The sequence below is a fragment of the Trachurus japonicus genome, chromosome 7 (genome assembly GCF_045865225.1).
Source record: "Trachurus japonicus isolate A0001 chromosome 7, Traja_1.0".
NCBI lineage: Eukaryota > Metazoa > Chordata > Actinopteri > Carangiformes > Carangidae > Trachurus > Trachurus japonicus.
Genome location: NC_140913.1, coordinates 20614048 through 20637719, shown reverse-complemented (window position 1 = coordinate 20637719; position 23672 = coordinate 20614048). Strand labels below are relative to the sequence as shown.

The 23672-nt window shown below is 42.2% G+C and overlaps 2 protein-coding genes across 6 annotated transcripts; one reads left to right on the top strand and one right to left on the bottom strand.

Moving 5' to 3' along the window:
• Positions 1 to 1903: 1903 nt before the first annotated feature.
• Positions 1904 to 13468, bottom strand: nyap2a (neuronal tyrosine-phosphorylated phosphoinositide-3-kinase adaptor 2a). 4 transcript variants are annotated; one of them, XR_015036158.1, is made up of 8 exons: positions 12844 to 13468; positions 10632 to 10848; positions 8359 to 8690; positions 7134 to 8258; positions 6553 to 6679; positions 6052 to 6166; positions 5787 to 5875; positions 2315 to 2536 (listed from the first exon to the last, which is right to left on the bottom strand). XR_015036158.1 is itself a non-coding variant. In XM_085782017.1 (7 exons), the coding sequence occupies exons 2-7, from the start codon at positions 10832 to 10834 to the stop codon at positions 2309 to 2311; spliced, it is 2133 nt and encodes a 710-aa protein (XP_085638143.1). In that variant the 5' UTR covers positions 10835 to 10848; positions 12844 to 13445; the 3' UTR covers positions 1904 to 2308. The 4 variants fall into 4 exon arrangements, 2 of the variants coding, with proteins under 2 accessions (XP_085638143.1, XP_085638144.1); XM_085782017.1 differs by lacking the exon at positions 5787 to 5875 and having other exon boundaries at positions 1904 to 2536; positions 6052 to 6164; positions 6548 to 6679; positions 12844 to 13445; XM_085782018.1 differs by lacking the exon at positions 5787 to 5875 and having other exon boundaries at positions 1904 to 2536; positions 12844 to 13444.
• A 3157-nt stretch (positions 13469 to 16625) lies between these two features.
• On the top strand, positions 16626 to 23587 carry LOC146984663 (coagulation factor X). Of its 2 annotated transcripts, XM_085782013.1 has the most exons (12): positions 16626 to 16732; positions 17685 to 17768; positions 18594 to 18772; positions 19192 to 19216; positions 19560 to 19673; positions 19780 to 19914; positions 20300 to 20553; positions 20596 to 20715; positions 21359 to 21473; positions 21715 to 21911; positions 22001 to 22126; positions 23000 to 23354. In XM_085782013.1, the coding sequence occupies exons 2-12, from the start codon at positions 17693 to 17695 to the stop codon at positions 23240 to 23242; spliced, it is 1584 nt and encodes a 527-aa protein (XP_085638139.1). In that variant the 5' UTR covers positions 16626 to 16732; positions 17685 to 17692; the 3' UTR covers positions 23243 to 23354. The 2 variants fall into 2 exon arrangements, with proteins under 2 accessions (XP_085638139.1, XP_085638138.1); XM_085782012.1 differs by having other exon boundaries at positions 20300 to 20715; positions 23000 to 23587.
• Positions 23588 to 23672: the final 85 nt, after the last annotated feature.

Sequence of the window (23672 nt, the reverse complement as noted above, 5' to 3'; positions counted from 1 at the left end):
CCATATACCACCTTTTAAAGAAGGTTCATCACAAAGACTTTAAAACCACCTGAAACAAGTATTGACTGATCAGCTGATATCACATTTAATGAGACAATGAACTGAAATCATCTTTTGTGTTCGATCCTTTTTGATCACGTGATCAAACTGTATATTGATCACAGTGTGTCTATGTGTGGCTCCAGGCTGATTTACATTAATAACAAACATTTCATCATAAAATCCCAGAATGCTTTGCTTAAATCTCACATTACCTCTGATTTGACATAACGGTAATCAATCAGTTCATTCACATTTATGAATAAATCAAAACACTACATTCATCAGTGTTTTTTCCTTCTTCCCATGTTCATCAGCGATCTACTGTCCCGAAAACACAGACCCTCGTGTCCCCTTCAGGTGACTTTATTTACATCCGTCATAGCAACTTCCTCTGTCTGATCCTTTCTATAAAACATTTAACTGAAAAACAGACGCTCTTGTACTTTGATGAATTTACATAGAATAATCAGTTTAAAGTCTCTGATTTCTGAAAATGTAAAACCAGCTGACTTAAATTTCCTATATATCTGAACTTCATAAAAATCACACTAAGTTGAGTCAACATTTTGAAGTTGTGCAGTTTAAAGACATGACATGAAATTCTTACATGTACTGTATTGGAAATAGTTTGTAAAACAACGAACCAATTGTTATACTGTATATCACAAACATTTAACTTTCTATATTTTGTGATTCCCTGGTTTGTTTTCAGGAGCCAATAAAATTAATGTCACATAAAGTCTTCTCCCATGACCTTAGATGATCTCCTCTATGTCACCAGCAGTCTCGATAGGATGAATCAACAGCTGACAGCTGACCAACAAACTGTAAAACACCTGCACTGTGTGAACAGGTAAATTTGAATTAATTTGGTGTAATCTTCAATTAAACTTGATTTACTAATATGGACTTGATGTGGGATTAACTGGGATTAATCTGGAGTTAGGATGAGAAAATAGTGGTTAGATTTAAATTAATCTAGACTTTAATTTAAGTAAATCTGCGGTTGATTGGCATCTAAACTGGAGGTTTTAGTGTGGAGTTAAACTGGAGACAATCTAACGTTAAAATGCAGTTCATTTAGAGTTTAACTGGATTTAATCTGCAGTTAAACTAGAGATAATATGGAGTTAAATTTGAGTTGAGTCTGTGGTTCAGGGACAGTGGATAAGACCAAACAAACAAACAACTCATCAAAATATACTCATTTTAAAATAGTGCCTTTTTCATCATAATAAAAGTTCTTTTTTCTTAAATATAAAAACATTGTCACATCTTTTTCTTTCACACAGAGAGTCACAGATTACAGTAAATTTAAATATAAAAACATGTTTGATGACAGACTTTTCACACCGAAAAGTTAATAAATATTTTTTTTTCTCTTACAGCATTCTGCTACACGACTGTCAGACTTTATAAAAACATCTGAATCTTTTACAGTGGTGAGATAGAAAAATAACGAGTAGAAAGACAACACCTGCTACACCTGTTCAGCCACGCCTCCCCACAATCTGACTGGACAGCAGGACGACCCCTGCACCTCTCATACTGTGTGTGTGTGTGTGTGTGGTATGTGTGTGGTGTATGTGCGTGTGTGTGTGTTACCGTTGGCTGAGAGTTTGGTGATTGTCATGTTTTGTTAAAGGTTGAATGAAGATGTTTTAAAGTGTTGAAATAAAAAACATAAAACAGCTGATTTTCTCACATCATTTACACGACCGTATGTCAACTTCTGGATCGAGACCCACATGTGCAAACCCTCTCAAAACTGTCACATGTTCACACTCAAGAATTAGTGCAATCATTGATTAGTTGACAGTTACATATTATAGTTAATTTATCTGAACTGTAAATGATTTAAATGAAGGCATTTTGACCGTTGTGAATCTTTGGTTATTTGGTTTCTATCAAATCGTTGCAACTCTGTGATTATGAGTCTTTCATTTGAAGGCCTTGAACCAGATTCACTTGAATGAGGATTTCAAAACCAGTAGCAGGGAAGCTAGTGACAGGACAAACTAAAAATCCCTCACGACTGAAATATTTATTGTTTTCATCTATGCGAAGGAATGATCCAGACCAATCAAACGATGAGAGAAAACCAGCCACGTGTGTTTCTTTAAATCATGGTAGCTTGTCAATGGGGGTTGGGTTTGGCCTGATGACTGCTTCATCATTACCATCACCACTGTTTGTGTGCCCCCCCCCCCCCCCCAAAAAAAACACTGTGATGGCCTGTGTCACGTTTCTGTGTAGTGATGGTGTTTCAGATGGCAGTATCCCAGAAGACTGTGGTGGTCTGTCCGGTGGCTGCGGCGGTCAGAGGGCCTGAATATGGAGGTGGCTGTTTCCTCTTCCAGCTGGGCAGAATTGGCATACTGTCCTGTTTACACAGATTCTTCTCTAGCCGCTGACGAGATTTGATCTCTCGACACAATACTCTTTTCCTCTCGATCATTTCCATCATGGTGGCGTCTCCGCACAGCCAAGGCATCTGGAGACGAAGAAAAGCTCAGCATGAACACGTCCATCGACCACCTACTCTGTTTGACAAGTCTCTGAATCTCTGTTTGGTTCGGCTCTGTCTGGAGCTACTTTGAATATTGTTGTGATCATTTGTTTGTAAAAGTTAAGTTCATGCCCCGCCCACTACCCACGCCCCAGGTGTGAGATTGGGGGGGGGGGCACTGACACGCACACAGGAAGTGTTGAGTTTGAAGTAACGGCGTAATGCAGGACATTTAAAAAGACAGAGAGTGAGTCAAAACCATCAAAATGTGGCTTCTTCTAAATATAACAAATTTCCCATGAAAACATTGGGGAAAATGCCAATTACTTTGTAGCCTCTGTAGTTTAGCCAATAATGATGGTTCCAGTTACTATTTTAGAAAAATGATAAATGTCTGTAAAGGTCACTTAGTGGAATTATATTTTATCATATTAAAGCAGAAGTGAGTGATCCGGTCGTTTTCGCTAATGCTGCGTTCCAGGCAGGCTTTTGAAATCATAAATTACAGCTTCAAGTCACAACTTACGACTTTGTAGCGTTCCAGGCAAACCACTCGTGTTTTTCCGACCTGTTTTACCGGTGAAAGTCACTATAACGGCCACTCGTAACTTCCGACCCGTGAAATCGTACCAGTAGGCTACGTCTTTTTGTACAGTCTATGTACCAGATCGAACTGGTACGACTTCACAGGTCGGAAAAAAATGAGTTTCCTTGAACGCACCATAACAGTCCTCGTCCCTACGTCGCCACATTCACGGCATCCCTTGGCTGCACACACAGCCCTGCATGCCGTTCTCTCTCCTCATTGGATAAAAACCGTAGGATACAATAAATGTTTTCTCCTCGGCTCAGAGCAGAGCAGAGGGACTGACAGACCCGTGATTCAGACCAAACACTCTATGTGAGTGATTGCTGTCGGAAGATATAACTATTTAAGACTTATATTAACACAAATATATCACTTACTTCTGCTTTAAGTACCCCTTGAGATTACACCAAGTACCACTAGGGGTCCGAGTACCCCAGGTTGAGAAACACTGCTCTGGGTGAAAGAGCAGGGAGTATTAAGATGGTCAAAGGAGGAAACATCAGAGAGACTAACAGATGCATCAGAGTGGCTTGTTAGCATCTTCGAGAACGGTAAACATCAGTAGCATCTTTCATTTGTTTTTGTTGTTTGTTTGTTGTGTAATTGGCGGTGACAGTTTGAGATACAGTGTAGGTGGTTGTGCTAATTAGTTCATGATGAGTTTGCTGATGCACTAAATTCATATGTCTTGTGATAGGCTACTGTATATAAAAACATCATATGGATGTTAATAAGGTTAAAAACATGATTTTCATCATAGTCTTTAGAAATGAAAATGATAATGTCAGACGGACAGAAAGAGATGGATGGACGGGCGGACCTACAGACAGTCAGACAGAGAGACAGACAGGTGGAACATCAGACTGAAGTTTATTTTCACTCAGATTGTCAGTGCGATGCCTGCGTCACACTGATTTGATCGGCATTTGAATACAGGTGTGTATGAGATACACTTCAGGTAAATTCAGATTTAATTTGACAGATTAGAAAAAAGGTTTTTTGATGAGATTACTCTGGTGGCTGAGAAAGACAAACGCACTGCAACGGCCCCAAACACTTACAATAAGAGATAGTAGCCACAAATTCAAAAACGATGCAAGATTCAAAAACACTGAACATCAAACACTCCTAATGGATGTGTTCTGGTCCGTTGCAGCAAATTTGCTTTTGTGAGCCACTGATTACAGAAGGTGAAATTTACCTGAAGCCCTATATTTTAGCTTTTTAATTTGGTGAAATAAAATATTTTATTATCAGAGCTTCATCAGTAAACATTTGTACACAGTGTTACACATTTTATTACATTATTATCACCTGAGAGGGAACAAACCAACAATTCACAGGACTGAAGACAAAAGTGTATTTTCAAAAAACGAATGGTCCGTAAAGTTGGTTCGAGAATCACAGAACTTCCAGGCTCTGTTTCTGGCTTTGGGTGGAGTCCATTGACTCATTTTCTTTTTTCTTTTTTTTCATGTTTAACTAAACATGATAGCAAAAGGGGAAAAAAAAGAACAATCTCATCTTGTTTTTATGCATTTTCAAATATATTATGGTTTTAGACGTTAGTGGGTTAAATTGCTCGACTGACAAGGCCACAGCGGAGCCAAGCATCTGTGGTTAGTTTTCATTCATGTGTTAGCAGGAGAGGACCGATATTAGAAAAGCTCTTTAGAGAGCGTGGGAACTGTAATGAAATGGATGAAACAAGTTATGTTGATGGATATGGTACATGGTGATGGACACTTACTCTATAGATCATCATGTGAGCTCATAAAATAATTTAATTAGGCTAATTAAGTGGGACTGCTGAAAGAGCACTTCACATGCATATGTGAGCTGCAGTGCTTTATGAATGGTCTGAAATTCACATTAGACTTGGACTGAGAGGAGGAAAATACGAGAAGGTGGTGAACAAGCGGAATCAAGAAGTAAAAATCAAAATATTTGTGATGTGTTTAAAGTTTGAGTGCATTTTTTTTAGTATTTTTGAGGAGAGTAAGAAAGTGAAGGAGGAGGCTAAATGACATTGAGTGTGAACATTTCTGTCTTCGTTGTCTCTCACAGAAATGTGGCGTTTGCAGTGATTTTAAAAATGGCCTCCACCTGATTTCTTCCTCTGTTTATGTGAGAGTAAAGTACACGCTCTTACTTTGAGTGACCTTGGTCAAAAGTTAAATGAGTTGAAATCACAAAGGTCTCTTATAGCATCTGTAGACTATTGAGATTTGTCTGGCATGGGGGAATGCGCCATTATTTCATACAGACTGATGCTAAATGTTAAATTGTATTGAGTGACTGGAATGGATTTCAGCTCTCTAAATGGGCCATGCATTGTCAATAATACAATGGGATGTGATTATTGTTAATTGAGTGGGGCTATTGTTTCAAATCGCATATATGGGTGTATTAGGATTAATTGGGTTATATTAGTGTTTTAATGAGACTTCATCCCCTCTTCAATGTGAGTCCTGCTGGTGTTAGTGTTTCATGTTAGTTTAATGTTAGAATCATATTAGTATTGGTTAGCACCATGTTAGTATTAATGTAATTATGTTGAGACAAAAACATTTATTTTAAACATCAAACATTTTATGCAAAGCTAAAATGACAAAATATGTCATCCTCTTATTTAAGTATGTTTACATGTGTACAGTTCAGATCTCAGTCAGCTGATGGGTGAAGGCTCTGTCCGTCTGTAAAATGTTTTACGTTCTGTTGTTGGAGGTTCAATCCTGTGTGAAATACACAATATACAAGTTCCTATTTATAAAAAGGCTGCTTCTTTCCATCCTCTTAAGAAAACTGATTGAAATGAACACAAAGATAGTGGCTAGACAGACAGACAGACAGACAGACAGACAGACAGGTTGACAGGCTGGTTAAATGGACAGGTGTTTTACAGGTGTACCTGGCTGAGGGCGGGGTGATGTGTTTCTTGCAGGTGGCGTTGTGGCGTCCCGCCAGGTGAAGGAACTCCTGACGTCGAGGCTGAACGGCCGAGTTTACAAACCGACTTTGATTCTGTACATGAAATCATTGAACATTAACAACCAAGAAACGATTAAGACAACATAGCCAACCTGTTGCTAACCTGATGTCCACCTGTTGTTCACCTGTTAAACGGTTGTTCACCCGCTGTTAACGTCACTTCACTTTATCTTCACATGCTAGCACGCTAGTCACACAATCTTCACCTGTTCCTTGTCAGTTAATCACTGATATTTGCCTGTTGTTCAACTGCTGTTGCGTTTAAGTATAGAGATATGGCCTGACGAGACAAACACTCAACATGTCTGAGGACTGGAGTCAACATCTTGTGTGAAATGAGCACATTCGTCTCACTGACGTCATCTAAACCTGACCTCCTCCATGCTTCCCTATAGTGTTGCTGTTGCCACACTCACCTCCTCCTCCTCCTCCTCCTCCAGACAGCATCATGGTGGGACTGACAGATGACCTCCCCATCCTGCTGGAAACCGGACTGGATTGTCCTTCTCTGTCTTTACTGCTATGTCTGGGCAGAGACCGACAGTCTCCTGCAGCGATACAACAAAGAAGCAGTGACACAACAAGACAACGAACCCTTCTGAATCATTCACGTCCAAGACAACTCAGAATCGCTGATAATATAGGACACATAACCTCAAAGACTCAAAGAGTGAGAAAAGGACCAGCAGAAACTGGAGACCAGAAGGACGGGAACCTCGGAGAACGTACAGCTGTGCCATTATTAATTATAATTATTGATGGAGATGTTTGGAGACACTGCGGCTTCTCACAACAAATTATCTTTTGTCTTTGCCTAATCATGAATATTTCTGCCGTAGAACAACAAATAGACTGATAACAACTTTGACAGCTGAAATAGAGTTAGATGTAAAACTCTTCGGACCTTTAGATTAGATTTTAGCAACTATTTAACTCGGACCACAGTGTATCTGTGAGAAATTTTGGTTGTTATGGTCAAGGTCTGATGACATGATTACATACCTTCACCCTCCCTGTTCTTCCTGCCGCCTGAGCCTCTTTTCACCACCTGTCTACCTGAGGTGAACAGGTTGTTGAGTTCGTCCAATGGGCTTGTTGGAGTCTGCGACCTCATTGACACGTTCTGCATGGAGCCGTGGGTGGAGGAGGAGTTACTGAGTTTGGCTCCACCGTCCCCCGCCCTGTGTGAGGAGGAGGAAGATGATGATGAGGAGCGGGGCATACTGCCTCCGGCCATCAGAGCATCGTACGGCGGTGGCCTCTTCAAACTCAGAGGGGTCAGAGAGCGACCTATGCTGACAGGAGATGGACACGCTGATTGGCTACGGGGATAACCGTATCCACTGTGGGCGGAGCCAGATGATTTGTAGAGGTTTGAGGGGAGGGGCGGGGCTGACGATCGGCCTGACGACGTGATGGTGTGAGTGGACGACAGGTCTCGATCTCGATCTCGATCTCGATCTCGATCTCTGTCTCGATCTCGGTCTCGATCTCTGTCTCGATCTCGGTCTCGATCTCGGTCTCGATCTCGATCTCGGTCTCGATCTTTGCGGTGGTGGGAGGAGCTCTGCGGTTGCTCAGGACCACCTTGCTTGTAGGAGACATTATCTATCATTGGCAACCGGGTGACATCTAAGGGTGTGAGGGGGGACTCGTCAGAGTTGGGGGAGCACTGAGCGGGGGCAGGCGGGAAGACGAGCAAGGGCGGGCGGTGGGTCAGGAGGTTGGGGAAGGGCGGGGGGATATCAAAGACAGATCCACGGGACCAGGAATCAGGGTCCATCATGGCGGAGTGAGTGTCCTGCAGAAAGTCCTCCAGCATCGGGTACTTCATCTCCTCGTACACTGACTCGCTCTGCTCATCCTCCACCGCCTCCTGACCTTTCAGCTCTTGCAGGATGTTTCCCACCATCTCGATATACACCGGCTCCTCGTCGTCCGTGTCTCTGGATGCTGGACTCTGACTCTGGGACGAAGATTTTTCCCACCTCAAGGAAGACTTCTTATTTCCATGGTTGTGGATGTAAGACTCATCGAAGGAGGTGCTGAGCTGAGTGTTTGGGTTCCTCTTCGGTTTAGGTGGAGGCATCTTCTTATAGTCCTCAGGGTAGAGAGGACATCGAGCTGCTAACAGAAGAAGAGACAGACAGACTTCCATCATTTAGCCTCAAGTCATACAATTACTTTCTCTTTTAAACATTTAAATAAATGAAATACATGTCCTCACCGTCCAAGAGCTCTGCCTCATCCCCCTGTTCCCCCTGCTCCCCGCCCTCTTGGTGGTCTCTCCTGGTGACTCCAGAGCCTCCATTTACCATCTCAGAGCTGCTGCTCAGTTTGGTGGCAGGGTCTCTCTTGGGTTTGGGTGGGGGTTGTTTTCGTTTGTGGTTGGAGTCGTCATCTCCTCCGCCCACTGAGTGGAGGGACTGGGATCGTACGGTGAAGCCCTGGCTTGGAGGGGGCAGCCGATCCTGCGGTGCTGGCATTGTCATAAAACCCATCCTGAAATGTTTTCCAGAGTATGCCCCATCTGATGCCATGGCAACATCTTCACCAATCCTGGATGGACAATGGAAAGAAATGTCACTTAAAGCCTACAATCATCTCCCAATCCCACAACATTTTACCCATAAAATGTGACAACAAAGCCAAAATTGTATTTGATTCAGAATTTACAGCAGAAGTAAAAGGATGGACTTCAGCTGTTGGTCTGTCTTCTCATTTATAAGAACAAACTTGATGGAGGGATGGTGTACCTATAAAGAAACTCTGTACCTGGCATAGTAATATGAAGACAGGAAAAACTGTTGATGCCGATAACTACTCACAACGAAGGTCAAGTTCATCATCACAAGCACTGATGGTGTTTAAACAAGTGAATGAAATCTTTCCATATTAAAAGTCTACGAACTATAGACCTCATAGGAAGGGAGAGGGAATGAATGTTTAGAGTTTAAAGAGGAACTATGCAAGTCCAGTAGCCTTTCCCCTGTTTTGCTAACCCTCCTCACGGCCATGTGCATTTGTTTTCAATTAAGCCAACAAGAAAGCAATCAGTACACAGGAACGTTGTACTGATTGTACAACAGGAACGTTATTTATCATGTGTTATGATATATTTGTGTAGTCCTATCTGTCATAAACAAGAGATTACAGGTCATGGGGCGCGTTTATATTGCATCAGCAGCACTGATCTTGCAGGGTTGGTTTTCGGGCCAAGAGTCGCTACCTGGAAGGCAGAGAGCCTCCATTCTCCCTACACAAGTCATTTATTTAACCATCACAATTACTCTGAAGCTGTTTAATTAAGGTACAAATCTTGCATAGTTCCTCTTTAAAGGGATAGTTCACATTTTGTCAAATTGGCCCATTTGCCATAATCCCTATAGTCATAGACAGTAGGTTTGTTACCTTTAATTGTCGGTGCAAGCTATTTCTAGAACGGCTAAGCCGAGCCGCAAGCTGCTCAGAGCTACGCTACGGAGGCTCATTGGATTTCTTGGTTTCCCTCATCAAACTCATCAAACACACAATCCAACAACTCCTTAATGCTCTCGTGGACAAGTTATGACCTGCACATTCACCACGCTATGAGATAATAAGGGAACATTATGAGTCTTTGCATTTGCATCGAAAACAACTCTGTCTCGTAACATTTCATTATTATCTCATAGCGTGGCTCCACCGTTCTAAAAACAGCTTGCACTGACAGTTAAGGAACTATCCCTTTAAGGCTTGGATCAGTGAGCTTTAATGGTTCCAGCTTTGAACAGACCAACTCATCATCCCAGTACAAACACAACTAAGGGCCACACTGCCTTGAAGGAGGCTGATAGGATATGGTGATGTACTAGGTCATGTTGGATGTGACAGATGTCTTATGTCATGTTCATATATCCGTCTATGTATTCATCTTGTTGGCTGACTAGCTATTCAGGCTCAAGTGTGTGTGCACAGTTAAATACAGTAGTTGTTTTTGCCATACGTCACTTTCATTCATGTCCACAGAATGTCCTTTTAAATGACCATAGGTCTACATTTCAGAAATAAAATCCACTACAGTTATAGTAGACATTATATTTTGAGGGCGGCACACTGACTCTCAGTAAGAACGTTTTGCGTTCGATTCGATGGAGCTCATGGGTGGAGTTTGCATTGCTCTCCCTTTGCCTGTGTGGGTTTTCCTTCCACAATCCAGACACATGTAAACTAGGTTGATTATGTTGACTCTAAAGGTTGATGTTGTTTGTCTCTATGTGTGGTCCTGTGATCGACTGGTAATCTGTCCAGGATGTACCCCGCCATTGCCCTACGTCAGCTGGGATTGGCTCCAGGCCTCCCACAACCATGCACAGATAAGTGGTATAGACAGTGATTGGATGGATGGATGGAAGCGCTTTTGACCTTCGACACATTTTCATTGAATCCCTGTGAAAAAAACAGTATTGGTGTTGAAGCCACAGAATAATCTCATTTGTAAGGTTTGGGTGTCTTTTCTACCTCTTGATGGTTTCCTCCTGCCGTCTCTTTTTCTGGTGTTTTTCCTGCAGGTAGGTCCAGTTAGTCTGGTTGCGAATGCGGTCGCTCTCTCTGGCAATGTCTGAGGCGTTTTGGATCACTAGACCATCGTATGTTCTAAGTCCGCAGTCCTCCACATACTGAAAAAACCTCTTGAAGGAAGATGCCTCCTCCTGAGACGTCATGACTCCCCAATGACCTGAGAGAAAAATCATTGTCTCTGTGAGTCCAAACAGACCACAAACCTGCAGAGAACCTGTTCTGTCCCTCTGACAGGACTCCTCAATACAGTGGCTGAATTTAATTACTGACGACCAATTTATGTCTCTGACCAATAGTCAGAACCTCTTGATGACAACCTCAATGTAACAGACTGGAAAATGCAAACTAAAACTGTTTCTGTTTTATTCAACGAGACAATTAAATCATTGCGGAGATAGGTAAAAAAAAAAAAAGAAGAAAAAAAAAGAAGAAGAAGAAGAAGAAGATGATAAGATGGCTGCCAGAACATGAATGAAACCCTGAAGAAAATTGGCAATTATCAGACTGAACCACTGACAAATAGAGAATAGAATAGAATAGAATAGAATAGAATAGAATAGAATAGAATAACTAATAATGGATGGACCTGAAGGATTTAACTCATTATTCTGCTCTCTGTTCACATAGTGTGATACAGATGGACGGACGGATGGATGGATGGATGGATGGATGGATGGATGTACGGACAGAAAGGACTAACAGATGGAAAGACAGTGTGTGATATGAACCACAGCAGACTGGATACCAATGCACCAATGTACTTGTGTGTTACATGAATAGGTAACTTTGGTTGCCAGGTTGGGTGTACAATCAGATGAACTGCTAATGCTAGAACAGAGAGATGTGATTGGTTGGAGGTCATGTGACTCAACTGTCCTCTCTTTAAATGTCTTGGCTGTCTCAGTCTTAACACTAATATCCATTTAAAATTGTATTTCTTAGGTGACCAGATTCAGATGACCTGGTTTTAGTGGAACCATCAGACCAGTATGAACTGAATCATACTCGTCTCTAATGTGTCTCTGATTTGATTTGAAATAGAGCTGATGCATTCTTGTTCTCGTCTTTTGCCATTTGGCTTCCTGTTTTTTTTCATTCTTCAGTCATTCCCACAGTGATATAATCTCTCTCTCTCTCTCTCTCTCTCTCTCTCTCTCTCTCTCTCTCCGTGCTCTTTTGGTGTCTCTCTATCGTTCCCCTCCCCCACCTCTCTGTCTCTCAGCTTCCTTCTAAAAATGGATCAGGGAGTCATTCGGCGGTAACCTAGCAACAGCAGCATCTCTCAGTGGAGTATGATGTAATGCTTCCTGTACACGAGGGAGGGGGAGGAGGAGGAGGAGAAGAGAGGAGGGGAGGGTGAGGAGGAGAGCGAACAGGAGAAGGAGACAAGGAGATGAAATGAGGAAACAAGGAGAGTAGACGATGACAGGAAACACGTGCTTCCTCTAACCCGAAGGATTTAGCTCTCTGTTCAAACCACTCAGTGTGATACAAATGTATACGTTTGCTTAATCCATATTTTATCTTATTATTATTATTATTTAGAATATGAATTTGTTTCATGTTCCCAGTATAAAACTGAACCAGTTTAAATCTGATCTTGTTTTGAGCTGTCAGGTTGTGTCCTCATTAACTCTGCCCTAACGTCTAAAACCTCACGTTCATTTTCACACCAGAAACATAAAAACAAGTTAATCACTGATATTAAACAGATTGAATGGGCAGCCATATTAGATCATCTTTGATGCAGAGCTGCTTCACTGTTTGACCTTTGACCTTCTGTCCTGGAGGATTATTAATAACATTGCAGGTGCGTTGACCCCGGAGCCGAAAACGACTCTTGAAAAATAAGATCCTGCTTTTTAAACATGACCAAATTTTCCCTCAGTCTGTAACTTTGCTCTCAGGTCTGATACAAGATGGCGGCCACACTGAAGCTGCTGATTTCAACAAAAACAGGGTGTGAAGGAACCAGATGTGATTTGAACAGACTTTATTGACACAGTCAGCAAATGACAGCGGCAACACGACGACAAACAGATCAACATTTTCCAGCAGGAGATAAAGGAGAGGCGTGAATGATCGAGTGACCAGCGAACAGAAATGAAACAAGGGGAAACAGATACAAGGCAGCAGCTGAGAGGAGGCTTACCGGAGGATCAGCGATGACTCAGACTCCATCCATCCCTCCTTCACTGTCTCCTTCACTGTCTCCTTCCCTCCCTCAGTCCTCCCTGTGCAGAGACAAAGATGGAGTGATGAAGGTTCTTGTCGTCCTCACAGAAACAATGTCTCGCTGCAGCAACTTTAATCTACATCCACCCTTCGACACCTCCGTCCTCCTCCTGCCCTCCCTCTCCTCCTCTTTTCCTCTCCTCCGTCCTGCAGTCATATATCCTCACAGCTGTAAGAATCACACACACACTCTCACTCGCACCCTACAGCCACACACACACACACATCCCCGACGATGGTCACCACAAGAAACGAGAGGCTGAAACCACGGCAACGGGGCAGCATCCTCACCCTGCTGACTCCTCCCCCTGCTGCTGAGACAGGGAGGAGAGAGAGAGAGGAGAGAGAGAGTGAGAGAAAGAGAGAGAGAGAGAGAAAAAATCACAAAGTTGCTTTTTGTCTTTTCATTTTGCAGCCATGATGTTCTTCGTGTGTGAACAGATGTGTGCAGCTGCTTTTTCTCCTCCCTCCACCTTCACCTCCTACACGATGACACGATTAGATGACATCATGTCACATGTTATTCTAGCACAATGACATCATGTGATGTCACAGCACATGATACTCCGATGTTAAAGCTCATCTACAGCCAAACATGTAGATGGTGCCACATGCAGCAGGAAGGAAGCAGGTGTGTTGCAGTGTAACAACCAGGCTGAAACCAGCTGATACTAGACTGATGACAACGTGGTCCACCCATTTCTTTCTTTCTTTTTTTTTATTATGAAATTTAAAATGATTAAATCTTTTTTTATGATGAGGGCAATGTGGTGTGTTGTTAGACCTGGGATGTTTTATGAACAGCCTCATATCTTTCACAGATTTTTTTTTTTTTTTATCACTACCGGAGTTTGGGTCAAGTCAGACATGTGCAAGTCTTAAATTGCAAGTCCAAAGTCATTTTTTCTTGAGCAAGTCAAGTCAAATCAAATCACAGGTTATGTCAAGTCAAGTCACCTTATGATTATAATCTTACCTGCAGTATCGAGTCAATGAAGAGAAAAGACAAGAAATTAGTACCTGTCAATGATATTATTGGCCAATTCATCTCACCTGTTTAACATGAAAATGACAATGAATTTAGCATATTTACCATAATTGTGTCATATACTGCTTTCAAGCTATTTAAGTATTTTTAACTTGTAATTACTACATTTTAAAATCACATTTACCTCATTTTGCTCAATTTTTAAACCACTTACTTAATTTACTTAATTGTTAAGTCATATTTACCTAATTTACTGCCTTTTTAACCAACGTCTGACTTCATTACTGTTTCTTGTCAGTCAGTGTCCTCTTATTGTGCTGCAATATTAACTTTTGACAACTCTCTCATTATTAATTAATTATTTATTTGTAGCCTACACAGCAGTAATTGCGAGGTGCAGTCAGCCATGCACACTCACAACTTGGCCCTTCAGGTCAGGTGACAGGCCCCAGTGCAGAAGGTAAGAACAGATTGGAGGAGAGGCGTAACTCGGTTCGGTGGTGATTTGAGACTCAAATAATTAATAAATTCCACTTAAAATGGTGTGAACGCTGCTGGTTTGCCAGAAAGCACCGAGGCTCCGAGACTCCAAAACGGAGCCAGAACCAGAACCAGAACCAGAGCCGTGTCTGCCTGAAAGCACCCTGTGTGTCCATGTTTTCCTTTTTCCCCAGGGCCCCCACCCTCCTCTGCACACCTGCTTCTCATCAACCTGATTAGATTTCCTGCCTCTCACACCTGCAACAGTTATAAGCTGGTCTCAATGCCATCTCGTTGTGTCATCTCTTATGTTAATGCTCTGGTCCCTTGATCTTGTAATTTTGTCCTCAGCATAATATTTGATTACAGCTTGTCTTTTGGATTTCGCCTTGGACTCACCTGTTTTGTCTTTTTTCTTCTAGCCCTGCCTCGCCCTGACATCACCTACTTCCCGTGTCACCACCTGACACTTGAGCAATTTGTAAACTCTGTATACTGGTAGTCTATTTTTCTATGTCGCCTATGTCTTTTTTTTTTTTTTTTTTAATCTCTGCTGCCTTGTTGTTTGTGTTTTTATTTTCTTAATGTTTTCCTTTTTTCATGACATCAACCTGCCTAGGGACAGCAGATGGAAATCAGCCTGGGGCTACAATCCGGTATATTTACATGCAAATGTTCATGAATATGCATCGCCCCTTCTCTTTAATAAATAAAAGCTGCTAAGGAGGCCTTCAAGGAGAAAGTGGAGGATCATCTTACACTCAGTAACCTTTAACAGCTTTGTCATGGATCACAATAAATCACCAAATGCAACACCTCTGTTCCTGCCAGCAGCTACTGACAACTGGTCATTTCTCTGCTTACTCAAGGCAAAGCAAAAAGAGCCACTCAGTAACGCACTCTCCAGAAACAACAGGTGAGGTGAGTGCTGAAGTCAGTGACCTCAGGAAAGCTGCTGGAGATGTTGTACTCAGCAAAGTACTTAAAGCTTTCACTGACCAGCTTATTTTGTGGGTTTCCACTAAGATTTTCAATCTTTGTCGCAAGATTTCTTCCCTCGTCTCTGCACCTCAATGAAGACATCTTCATAAACAACCGGCAAACAGTTTGAATGGACCCCCACTTCTATGGAGGTGTCTTTATTATTCAATCAAAAAAATTGATTTAATCAAAAAAGATATTTTCAATCAATAATAATAACTGACATCAATAAAAAAAAAGGGTTCAAATGCAATTTTTGGGGTCTCAATTTTTTTTTTTTGCATTCAAACACTTTTTTTTTTGATTGTTATTATTTGATTGAATTTTTTTGTTTTTGTTTAAACCAACTTTTCTTTTGATTGAATAATAAAGAAACTGTACCTCCATACACTGCTCCTCCACCTTCACGCTCAGTACTGAACGCATTTCTCTGTACTCCACTTACAACTGCACATCCATCCACTCCACCAACTACATTGTTAAGAGCTTCTCTAGTCTCAACTAACAATGGGCCAAGAGTAGACCCTTGTGGGACACCGTAAGTGGGATGGGCTGGAAGTGGTTCAGCAGGATGGTCCCTTATGAACTTCAGCTCATTGTGGAGGTGGATGCCTTAGACACTGGGGATGCCCTGCTCTCTCTTAAGGATCTGACACTAACCTCTGCCCATATACATTTTTCTTACCTCAGCTGGAAGAAACTACAGAAACCTACAAAACCTCTTTCGGTGAAATTGGCTCTTGAGGAAAGTGCCTCTGGTTGGCAGGCACGGACCATCCCTGGACAGATTTACTCACACCAGGCAAAGTGAACTCTGTTTCTTGGAAGGTTTAACGCCAGTCTAACTTATCATCCACATTCCCGCAACATTAAGCAAGATGCCAGCTCACTGCTGAGGAGGCTGGTTCTGACTCAGACATCCCAACGCCCACCTGTGACTGCGTCATGACCACTGCCGCTTGGGAAATCGAATCCGTGGTTAAACAAGCTTAGAGTCATGTACACTGACACCGATTTGATTTGAAGAATAATATACAACAGTAAAACTATATAACTGTACTCATTTACTACACTGACCTCTGACCTTGTAACTCCTCAGTGTGAACCTGAAGTCTGTCTCACTCCTGTTGAGGTTTGTGAAAGTCTTCTCTGTTCTTCTATTAGTCTCCTGCTGTGTCCTCTGAGCTCCTGTTGTGACATCTCTGTGTCAATATTTGAATTCAGGGGAAAGATCAATCAATAAACCTCATCTCTGTCGACCATTTTACTTAGAAACAGTCACTGTCCGTCCTCGCAGGAGACAACAACCGACGACAAGAGACAACAACAGAAGACTGGAGACACCAGAAGACGACAGGTAGGTGGACTCTTCTTATTGATTGGTTGATCCTTGCTGAGCAGTAAAAGCATCATAAAGTGATGTACACACAGACACACACTAACATACACACACTCCAACACGTTCACACTTACACACTAACATACACACACAGAGACTATGAACACATCGACATACACTGTATACGCTGAGACACTAACATATGGTAGCATGGTGGTAGGTGGGAGGAGTTTCCCAGCATGCTTTGGGACAGTGTGTTTGTGAACATAAGTTCGGGTTATTTCTGTTAAAAATCAGCACAGATGTTATCTGCTACAGCTACACAATGATACAGTTCTACACACTAATTTACTAATTCAGTGATCTACTTGGTTTATAATTAGGCTACTGTTATGGAAATAAGCACTTTGACATCGTGAATTTATGTGTTTGGTTAGTGACCTCCCTTCAGTTATGTTTGTGTCTGTATTCTGAGGATAATAAACAGCATCTATCAGCCATGTACTGTATGAGCTGCAGGAGATAGCCTAGCCTGCTACAAAATCTAAAGTTAGTCTCTGTTTGAGTTGTTAGCTACTATAGTACGGAGGGAGCCCTAGCTTGTCTCAATATACAAGCTGACACACAACATGAACACACACTGCACACACTGATACACACACACAAATGTGTGTTTGTTCAGAGTTAACTAGACTCTGTCAGACTTTTTGTTAGGCCGAGTGTGTGTGTGTGGGAGTCTGAATGTTTACACTTAGCATGTAGCCTGTTAACATGTAATGATGTCATGGTGTAAGATCGATGTGACTTGGTTTCAGATGTTCTGTGTTGAAGTGACATGTTCATGTTGAGGCTTTAAACAAAGACTCACTGACCGTCAGTGTGAATCCTGAATCTGATGAACATAAACCTGGTTCCTGAGTGGACCTGACGGTGTGTCTCTCTCCTCTCCTCTGGTTCTGTTTGTCCACAGAGAGAAAGATGCTGCTGTCGTCCATAGGTCTGACTCTGACTGCGTACACCCTGCTCATCAATGCTGAGCTGACACTGTGTACAGGTGAGACTGACACACAGGTAGACTTGCAGAAAAACATGAAAGACTGGATTTCTTCAAAGATGTGGGAAGTGAACCAGACCACAGTCAGTATATCGATCAGATAAGGTCCAATGTAACAGGGGGCCTCTTGTAAAGACAACCACACCCAGTGACTGGTTAAGGTGAACGATGACGGTGAGTGAGACAGCGGATCTGGGAAGGGAAAGAGGAGGTGAATTACCCAAGAAAACCAAAATTGTGGACATACCTTTGGAGAAGCAGATGAGGGAGTTGTGAGCAAATTTAAAACCAGGAAAATTGTGAACTCTAGACGGCCAGGCTCAGGTTGGGGAAGGGTAGACTGAGCGGGGAAAAGAAAAACAGATTTCAGCACAAATAGAGTAAAGAATGAAAATATAGGGATTATTTTCCTGCAAGTCGCACAAAGAATTGTTACTTTTTTTGGAAAAGATTTCATTTACAGTTTTTTTTTACAAATCTCTACGACCCATTATCAATACCTTCAACACACAGCAAAGAATTGCCACAAAAGTTACATTTTAATGTGCAAAATCACACATTGTAAACTAAACACCCACTTAAAATGTTCGAAATACAAGAATACACTAACACAATACGCCAAATCCACCAAAACACTGACACACTTCCAACAGAAACATTTAGTCAATCGTAGCACAATGCCATAAAAAACAGGAGATGGAAACACAGAAATGTGTCACGTGTCAGGTCTAGTCTTTTACAATAGACAGTATTGAACTGAAACAACACTTTGGTCACAAAGACCAAAGCCACTTTTATATACAGCACACTTTGTTCACCCCTCAGTGTTCCTGGATCAGCCTTCAGCGGGTCAGATCCTTCGCTCCTCCTCCTCCTCCTCCAGGAGGCGTCGGGCCAACTCCTTCCTGGAGGAGATGTTACCAGGGAACCTGGAGCGAGAGTGCTACGAGGAGAGCTGCTCTCAGGAGGAGGCCAAAGAAATCTTTCAGACCCGAGAGAAGACGGTATGAACCACCGCTGTGGTCCAGCCGGTCACTGGAGGCTGCCATTAGTGTTCCCGTTGGTTTACTGTCTTTCTAACTCCTCCATGTTTGAGTCCAGTAGATCAGACATCCAGTCAAACTTTTACCATAAAACTACTGACTTATTACAGTCAACCTCTCTTGAGCTATCAGAGTATTCTCCAATGGCCCCTGTCCACAGAACAGAGCTGTAACTCTGTATTGATCTGTAATCAGATAAGTGATACAGTTAAACTTTCATTAATCCAAAGTTTCAGATGTAAGTTTCTGCCAAGAAAGCAGCGGCTGCTGTTTTTGTTGTTATATTTGGAATTGATGAAAATGATATAGCAGACGAATAAAGTAAACGCCTGAGCTGCTGTAATACAGAGGTTTAACTATGAGTGTTCTTTGTCCAACAGCTCGAGTTTTGGTACAGATACACAAGTGAGTATAACATCATTGTTATCTATAACCAAATTGACCCAGATGTTCATATTCATTTAGATGATTAAAGATTCAGGTTCACATGATCACCACCTGATTTATGTAAATAAGAGCTGTTAGCTGTTCAGGAGCGTTCAATAGCCTTCATCAGCAGATGTCTGAAACAACCTTTACTTTAATTTGAAATCACTTGAACTGATCTAAATTCAACTACAACAGATCTGAACTATTCAAATTACACTTTTTATTTTATTGGAAATTGAAATAAATCATCAGGACCACCTGGCAACATTGCTCTGTATGAATGAGTGTTGTGTTTGAATGTCTCTCCTGTGTGTGGCAGATCTGAACCCCTGTCAGTTCAACCCCTGTATGAATGGAGGGATCTGCACTCTGGACCGAGGAGAGTACCTGTGTCTCTGTCCTCCTCATTACCGCGGCAAGTTCTGTGAATCAAGTGAGTATCGCCTCACACTCAGGGATCAATCAATTCAACAGAGTATCAATTAACTTGATTTGTGCTATTGATATTATAGTAATTATTGTATTGGTATTGTGTTTAGTGGTGTTGGAGTGCCACTTTAAAAACGGGGGCTGTATGCAGTACTGCAGAGACCTCCCAGGTGGAGCTGGAGTCGAGTGTGGCTGCGCTAAGGGATTCATACTGGAGCCTGATGGACAGAGCTGCGCCTCAACTGGTATCATCAGCATTTAAGATTTTACCGCTCCCATTTCTCTCTCTCTCTCTCTCTTCTGAACTTGAAAGATTCAAAATCCCTGACATGTTAACTAGTACTGTGCTAGTACTGGTACTACATTATACTACAGTTACTGGTGTTTCTATACATACTACTTTTATTACTGGTACTACTGTACAAAACATTATACTGTTATTATTGGTACCACTATACATTATACTACTTTTATTACTGGTGTTACTATATATTATTATGCTACTGTTATTGCTGGTACATTACACTACTATAACTACTATCATTATATTACTGATACTAATGCTATACATTATACTCTTATAACGTTATACTACTGTTAGGATGTGATGAACCTCCTGTCTCTTTCCAGTGTCGTTCCCATGTGGTCGTCAGCAGATGCATATGTTGTACCGAGGTCGCTCTCTGTTGGACGACTATGAATGGGATAACGTCACCATGGGGACAGATGGCAACATCACAGACAGCTGGGAACTGAATTTAGAGACAGAGGAGGAGAGAACGACAGTGAACTCAACATTACAACAGAGAGAAGAAGAGAGAACGGCAGTGAACGCAACATTAAAACAGAGCGAAGAAGAGAGAACGACAGTGAACTCAACATTACAACAGAGAGAAGAAGAGAGAACAACAGTGAACTCAACATTAACACCGAGACAAAGAAATGGCACCGGGCTGGTGGGGGGAGAGGAGGACGAGGGGGACGAGGGTTTGTCAACTCGTATTGTGGGCGGAGTCCTGGAGAAAGCAGGTGGGAGTCCCTGGCAGGTAAGAGAGCAATTCTGAAAATTTGTTATATTTACATTTATTTAAAGGAATAGTTCAACATTTTGGCAAATTTGCCTATTGCAATAATCCCTATAGTAAAAGCAGTAGGTTCATTAGCTTTAATTATCGGTACATGTTGTTTTGAGATCCACGGGGCAGAGAAGCAAGCTGCTCGGCAAACACAATGGAGGTGAACTGTACAGGTCCCCTGTCCCTCATCAAACTCATAAAATACACAAACTGTCTGGAATGTAGTTCTGACTGCATTTGCCTCGAAAACAACTGTGTCTCATGATGTTACATGATTATTTCATAGCGTGGGGAATGTGCAGGTCACAACTTGTCCATGAGACTGTTTTAGAGTTGTTGGATTCTGTATTTTATGGGTTTGATGAGGGACAGGGGACCTGTACCATTCACCTCCATTGTGCTCACTGAGCAGCTCACGTCTCTGCCCCGCAGATCTTAACACAACATGCAACATGCAAAGGTAATGAACTATACTGCTATGACTATAGGGATTATGGCAATAGGTGGATTTGTTGAACTATCCCTTTAAATTTGACTGCTATCAGGATTATGAATTCTGAGAGCTGTGTGTGTGTGTGTGTGTGTGTGTGTGTGTGTGTGTGTGTGTGTTCAGGTTCTCATCCGCAGGTCTGATGGTTATGGTTTCTGCGGAGGAACCTTGGTGTCTGATCGCTGGGTCGTCTCTGCTGCTCACTGCTTTGAAGAGTCTGCAGACCATGTGACTATAGGTGTGTGTGTGTGTGTGTGTGTGTGTGTGTGTGTGTGTGTGTATGTGTGTACGTTTGTGTGTGTTTAGTAGTAGAATCTGAAAAGGGCCATTCTGCATAATGAGAACTTTAACTTCTGGTATTTCAGTATGAACATGTTCAGGGTTTAAACTTGCACATTAATATGCACTGTTGATGAGTGGTTGGTTTCAAGTGTAAACAAATCCAATGTGTGTGTGTGTGTGTGTGTGTGTGTGTGTAGGAGACTATGATAAGCGTCGTCCTGATCCAGGTGAGCAGCTGATCAAGATCCAGCAGGTCTTCGTTCATCCACACTTCCACGCCTACACCTTTGACAGTGACATTGCTCTGGTGTACTTGGCCCAGCCCGTCGTCAGGGGCCCGACGGCCGTCCCCGCCTGTCTGCCCGACCCCCACCTGTCCAAGTACCTGGTGCAGGTAGCTGAACTGATCACACTGACTCTGTATGTGTATATGTGTGTGTGTGTGTGCTGAGCAGACTTACAGATGTCTGTGTGTGTGTTCAGGAGGACAACCGGGGGGTGGTGACGGGCTGGGGGCTCACTCGCTTCATGGGCAGGTCCTCCCGCTTCCTGAGGAAGGTGGGGCTCCCAGTGGTCAGCTACAGAGCCTGCACCAGCTCCACTGAGCAGGTGAGCAGCTGCTACTTTATACTTTATATGCTACTTCACTAAATGTCATTATATTTTTACTGCTCAATGTTTTATTAAAGGGATAGTTCAACATTTTGGCAAATTGGCCCATTGCCATAATCCCTATAGTCATAGCAGTAGGTTCGTTACCTTTAATTGTCGGTGCAAGCTACTTTTAGAACGGCGGCACAGAGCCGTGAGCTGCTCAGAGCTACGCTACGGAGGCTCATGGGATTTCTTGGTTTCCCTCATCAAACTCATCAAATACACGATCCAACAACTCCAAAACACTCTTGTGTGTATTTGATGAGTTTGATGAGGGAAACCAAGAAATCCTTCCTCTTGTTTTTAACATTACATTAAATCTATTCATCTCTCTCCCTCTGTGTTCACTGCCTAGGTGCATCTCAATAAACTAGAATATCATGGAAAAGTCAGTTTCCAGTAGATCAAGTCAAATAGCCCCAACCAAGTATTGAGTGCATATAGATGGACATACTTTTCAAAAGGCCAACATTTCCATATGAAAAAAGCTTTTTTTTTTAAAATTGCTTTTGTAATATAAAACATTTTTTTAGATACTGAATTTACATCTTCATTAAATGTAAGCCATAATCATTACAAATAAAATAAATAAAATAAATGAAGACATGAAATGTTTCATTCTGTGTGTAATGGATCAATATAATGTATTAGTTTCACTTTTTGAATTGAATTACTGACACAAATAAACTTTTCCATGATACTCTTTTATTTATTGAGATGCACCTGTATATGGCTGTGGCTAGTTTGCAGTCCCTGTCCCCGGTTAACTTAAGCCTTGACTCGTTGCGATAACCTAAACCTGACTTTGATCTGCCGTGTCTCCTGCAGGTGATCACAGACAACATGTTCTGTGCAGGTTACCTGGACACCGGCATGGACGCCTGTAGTGGAGACAGTGGAGGACCCTTCATGGTGAACTACAGAGGGACCTGGTTTCTGACCGGAGTCGTCAGCTGGGGGGAGAAATGTGCTGCCAAGGGGAAGTACGGGGTTTATACCCGTCTGGGGAACTTCCTGAGCTGGATCAGAGACACCATGGAGAGACAGGATCTGAACAGCACCAGCAGCTGAGAGAGAAGACTGATCAAGATTGATGTAAATGTAAAACTGACCCCACAGAATGTGTGACTGACATGTAGCATCAACCCATCATCAGTGTGAATGACACAGATCTGCAAGACCCTGGAGTTCTGCACAGGCCTGAAGCTTAGACCTGATCTCAGCTCCTGTCATCAAGATGCACCAAGCACAGCTGGTATCATCACATCTGGGACTAAAAACCTGCAGCTGTGTCTCCATTGCATCTGACCATTAGTTTAGACCAGAGACTTGTTTGTTGAAATGAATTACAAGTGTCTGATACATGGATGTGACATCTGGTGAACAGAGGAGCAGGTCAGATCCTGATCTTCACCAGCAGATCCGGGTTTCACACCTAGTTACGGTTTCTAAAAGACAATATATTAATTGTTAAAATATGAGAAAATTAGGTCACGATTGC

Excerpts from the sequence above, each read along its gene's own strand:
- LOC146984663 (XM_085782012.1), top strand. The coding sequence starts at position 17,693 with ATGCTGCTGTCGTCCATAGGTCTGACTCTGACTGCGTACACCCTGCTC. Across the intron at positions 18,773-19,191 it reads TTCAGACCCGAGAGAAGACG|CTCGAGTTTTGGTACAGATA; the intron begins GTATGAACCACC and ends TTTGTCCAACAG. Across the intron at positions 19,674-19,779 it reads CGGCAAGTTCTGTGAATCAA|TGGTGTTGGAGTGCCACTTT; the intron begins GTGAGTATCGCC and ends TATTGTGTTTAG.
- nyap2a (XM_085782017.1), bottom strand. The coding sequence starts at position 10,834 with ATGACGTCTCAGGAGGAGGCATCTTCCTTCAAGAGGTTTTTTCAGTAT. Across the intron at positions 8,259-8,358 it reads TGAGGCAGAGCTCTTGGACG|CAGCTCGATGTCCTCTCTAC; the intron begins GTGAGGACATGT and ends TTCTTCTGTTAG. Across the intron at positions 6,165-6,547 it reads AGGAGGAGGAGGAGGAGGAG|AATCAAAGTCGGTTTGTAAA; the intron begins GTGAGTGTGGCA and ends TTTCATGTACAG.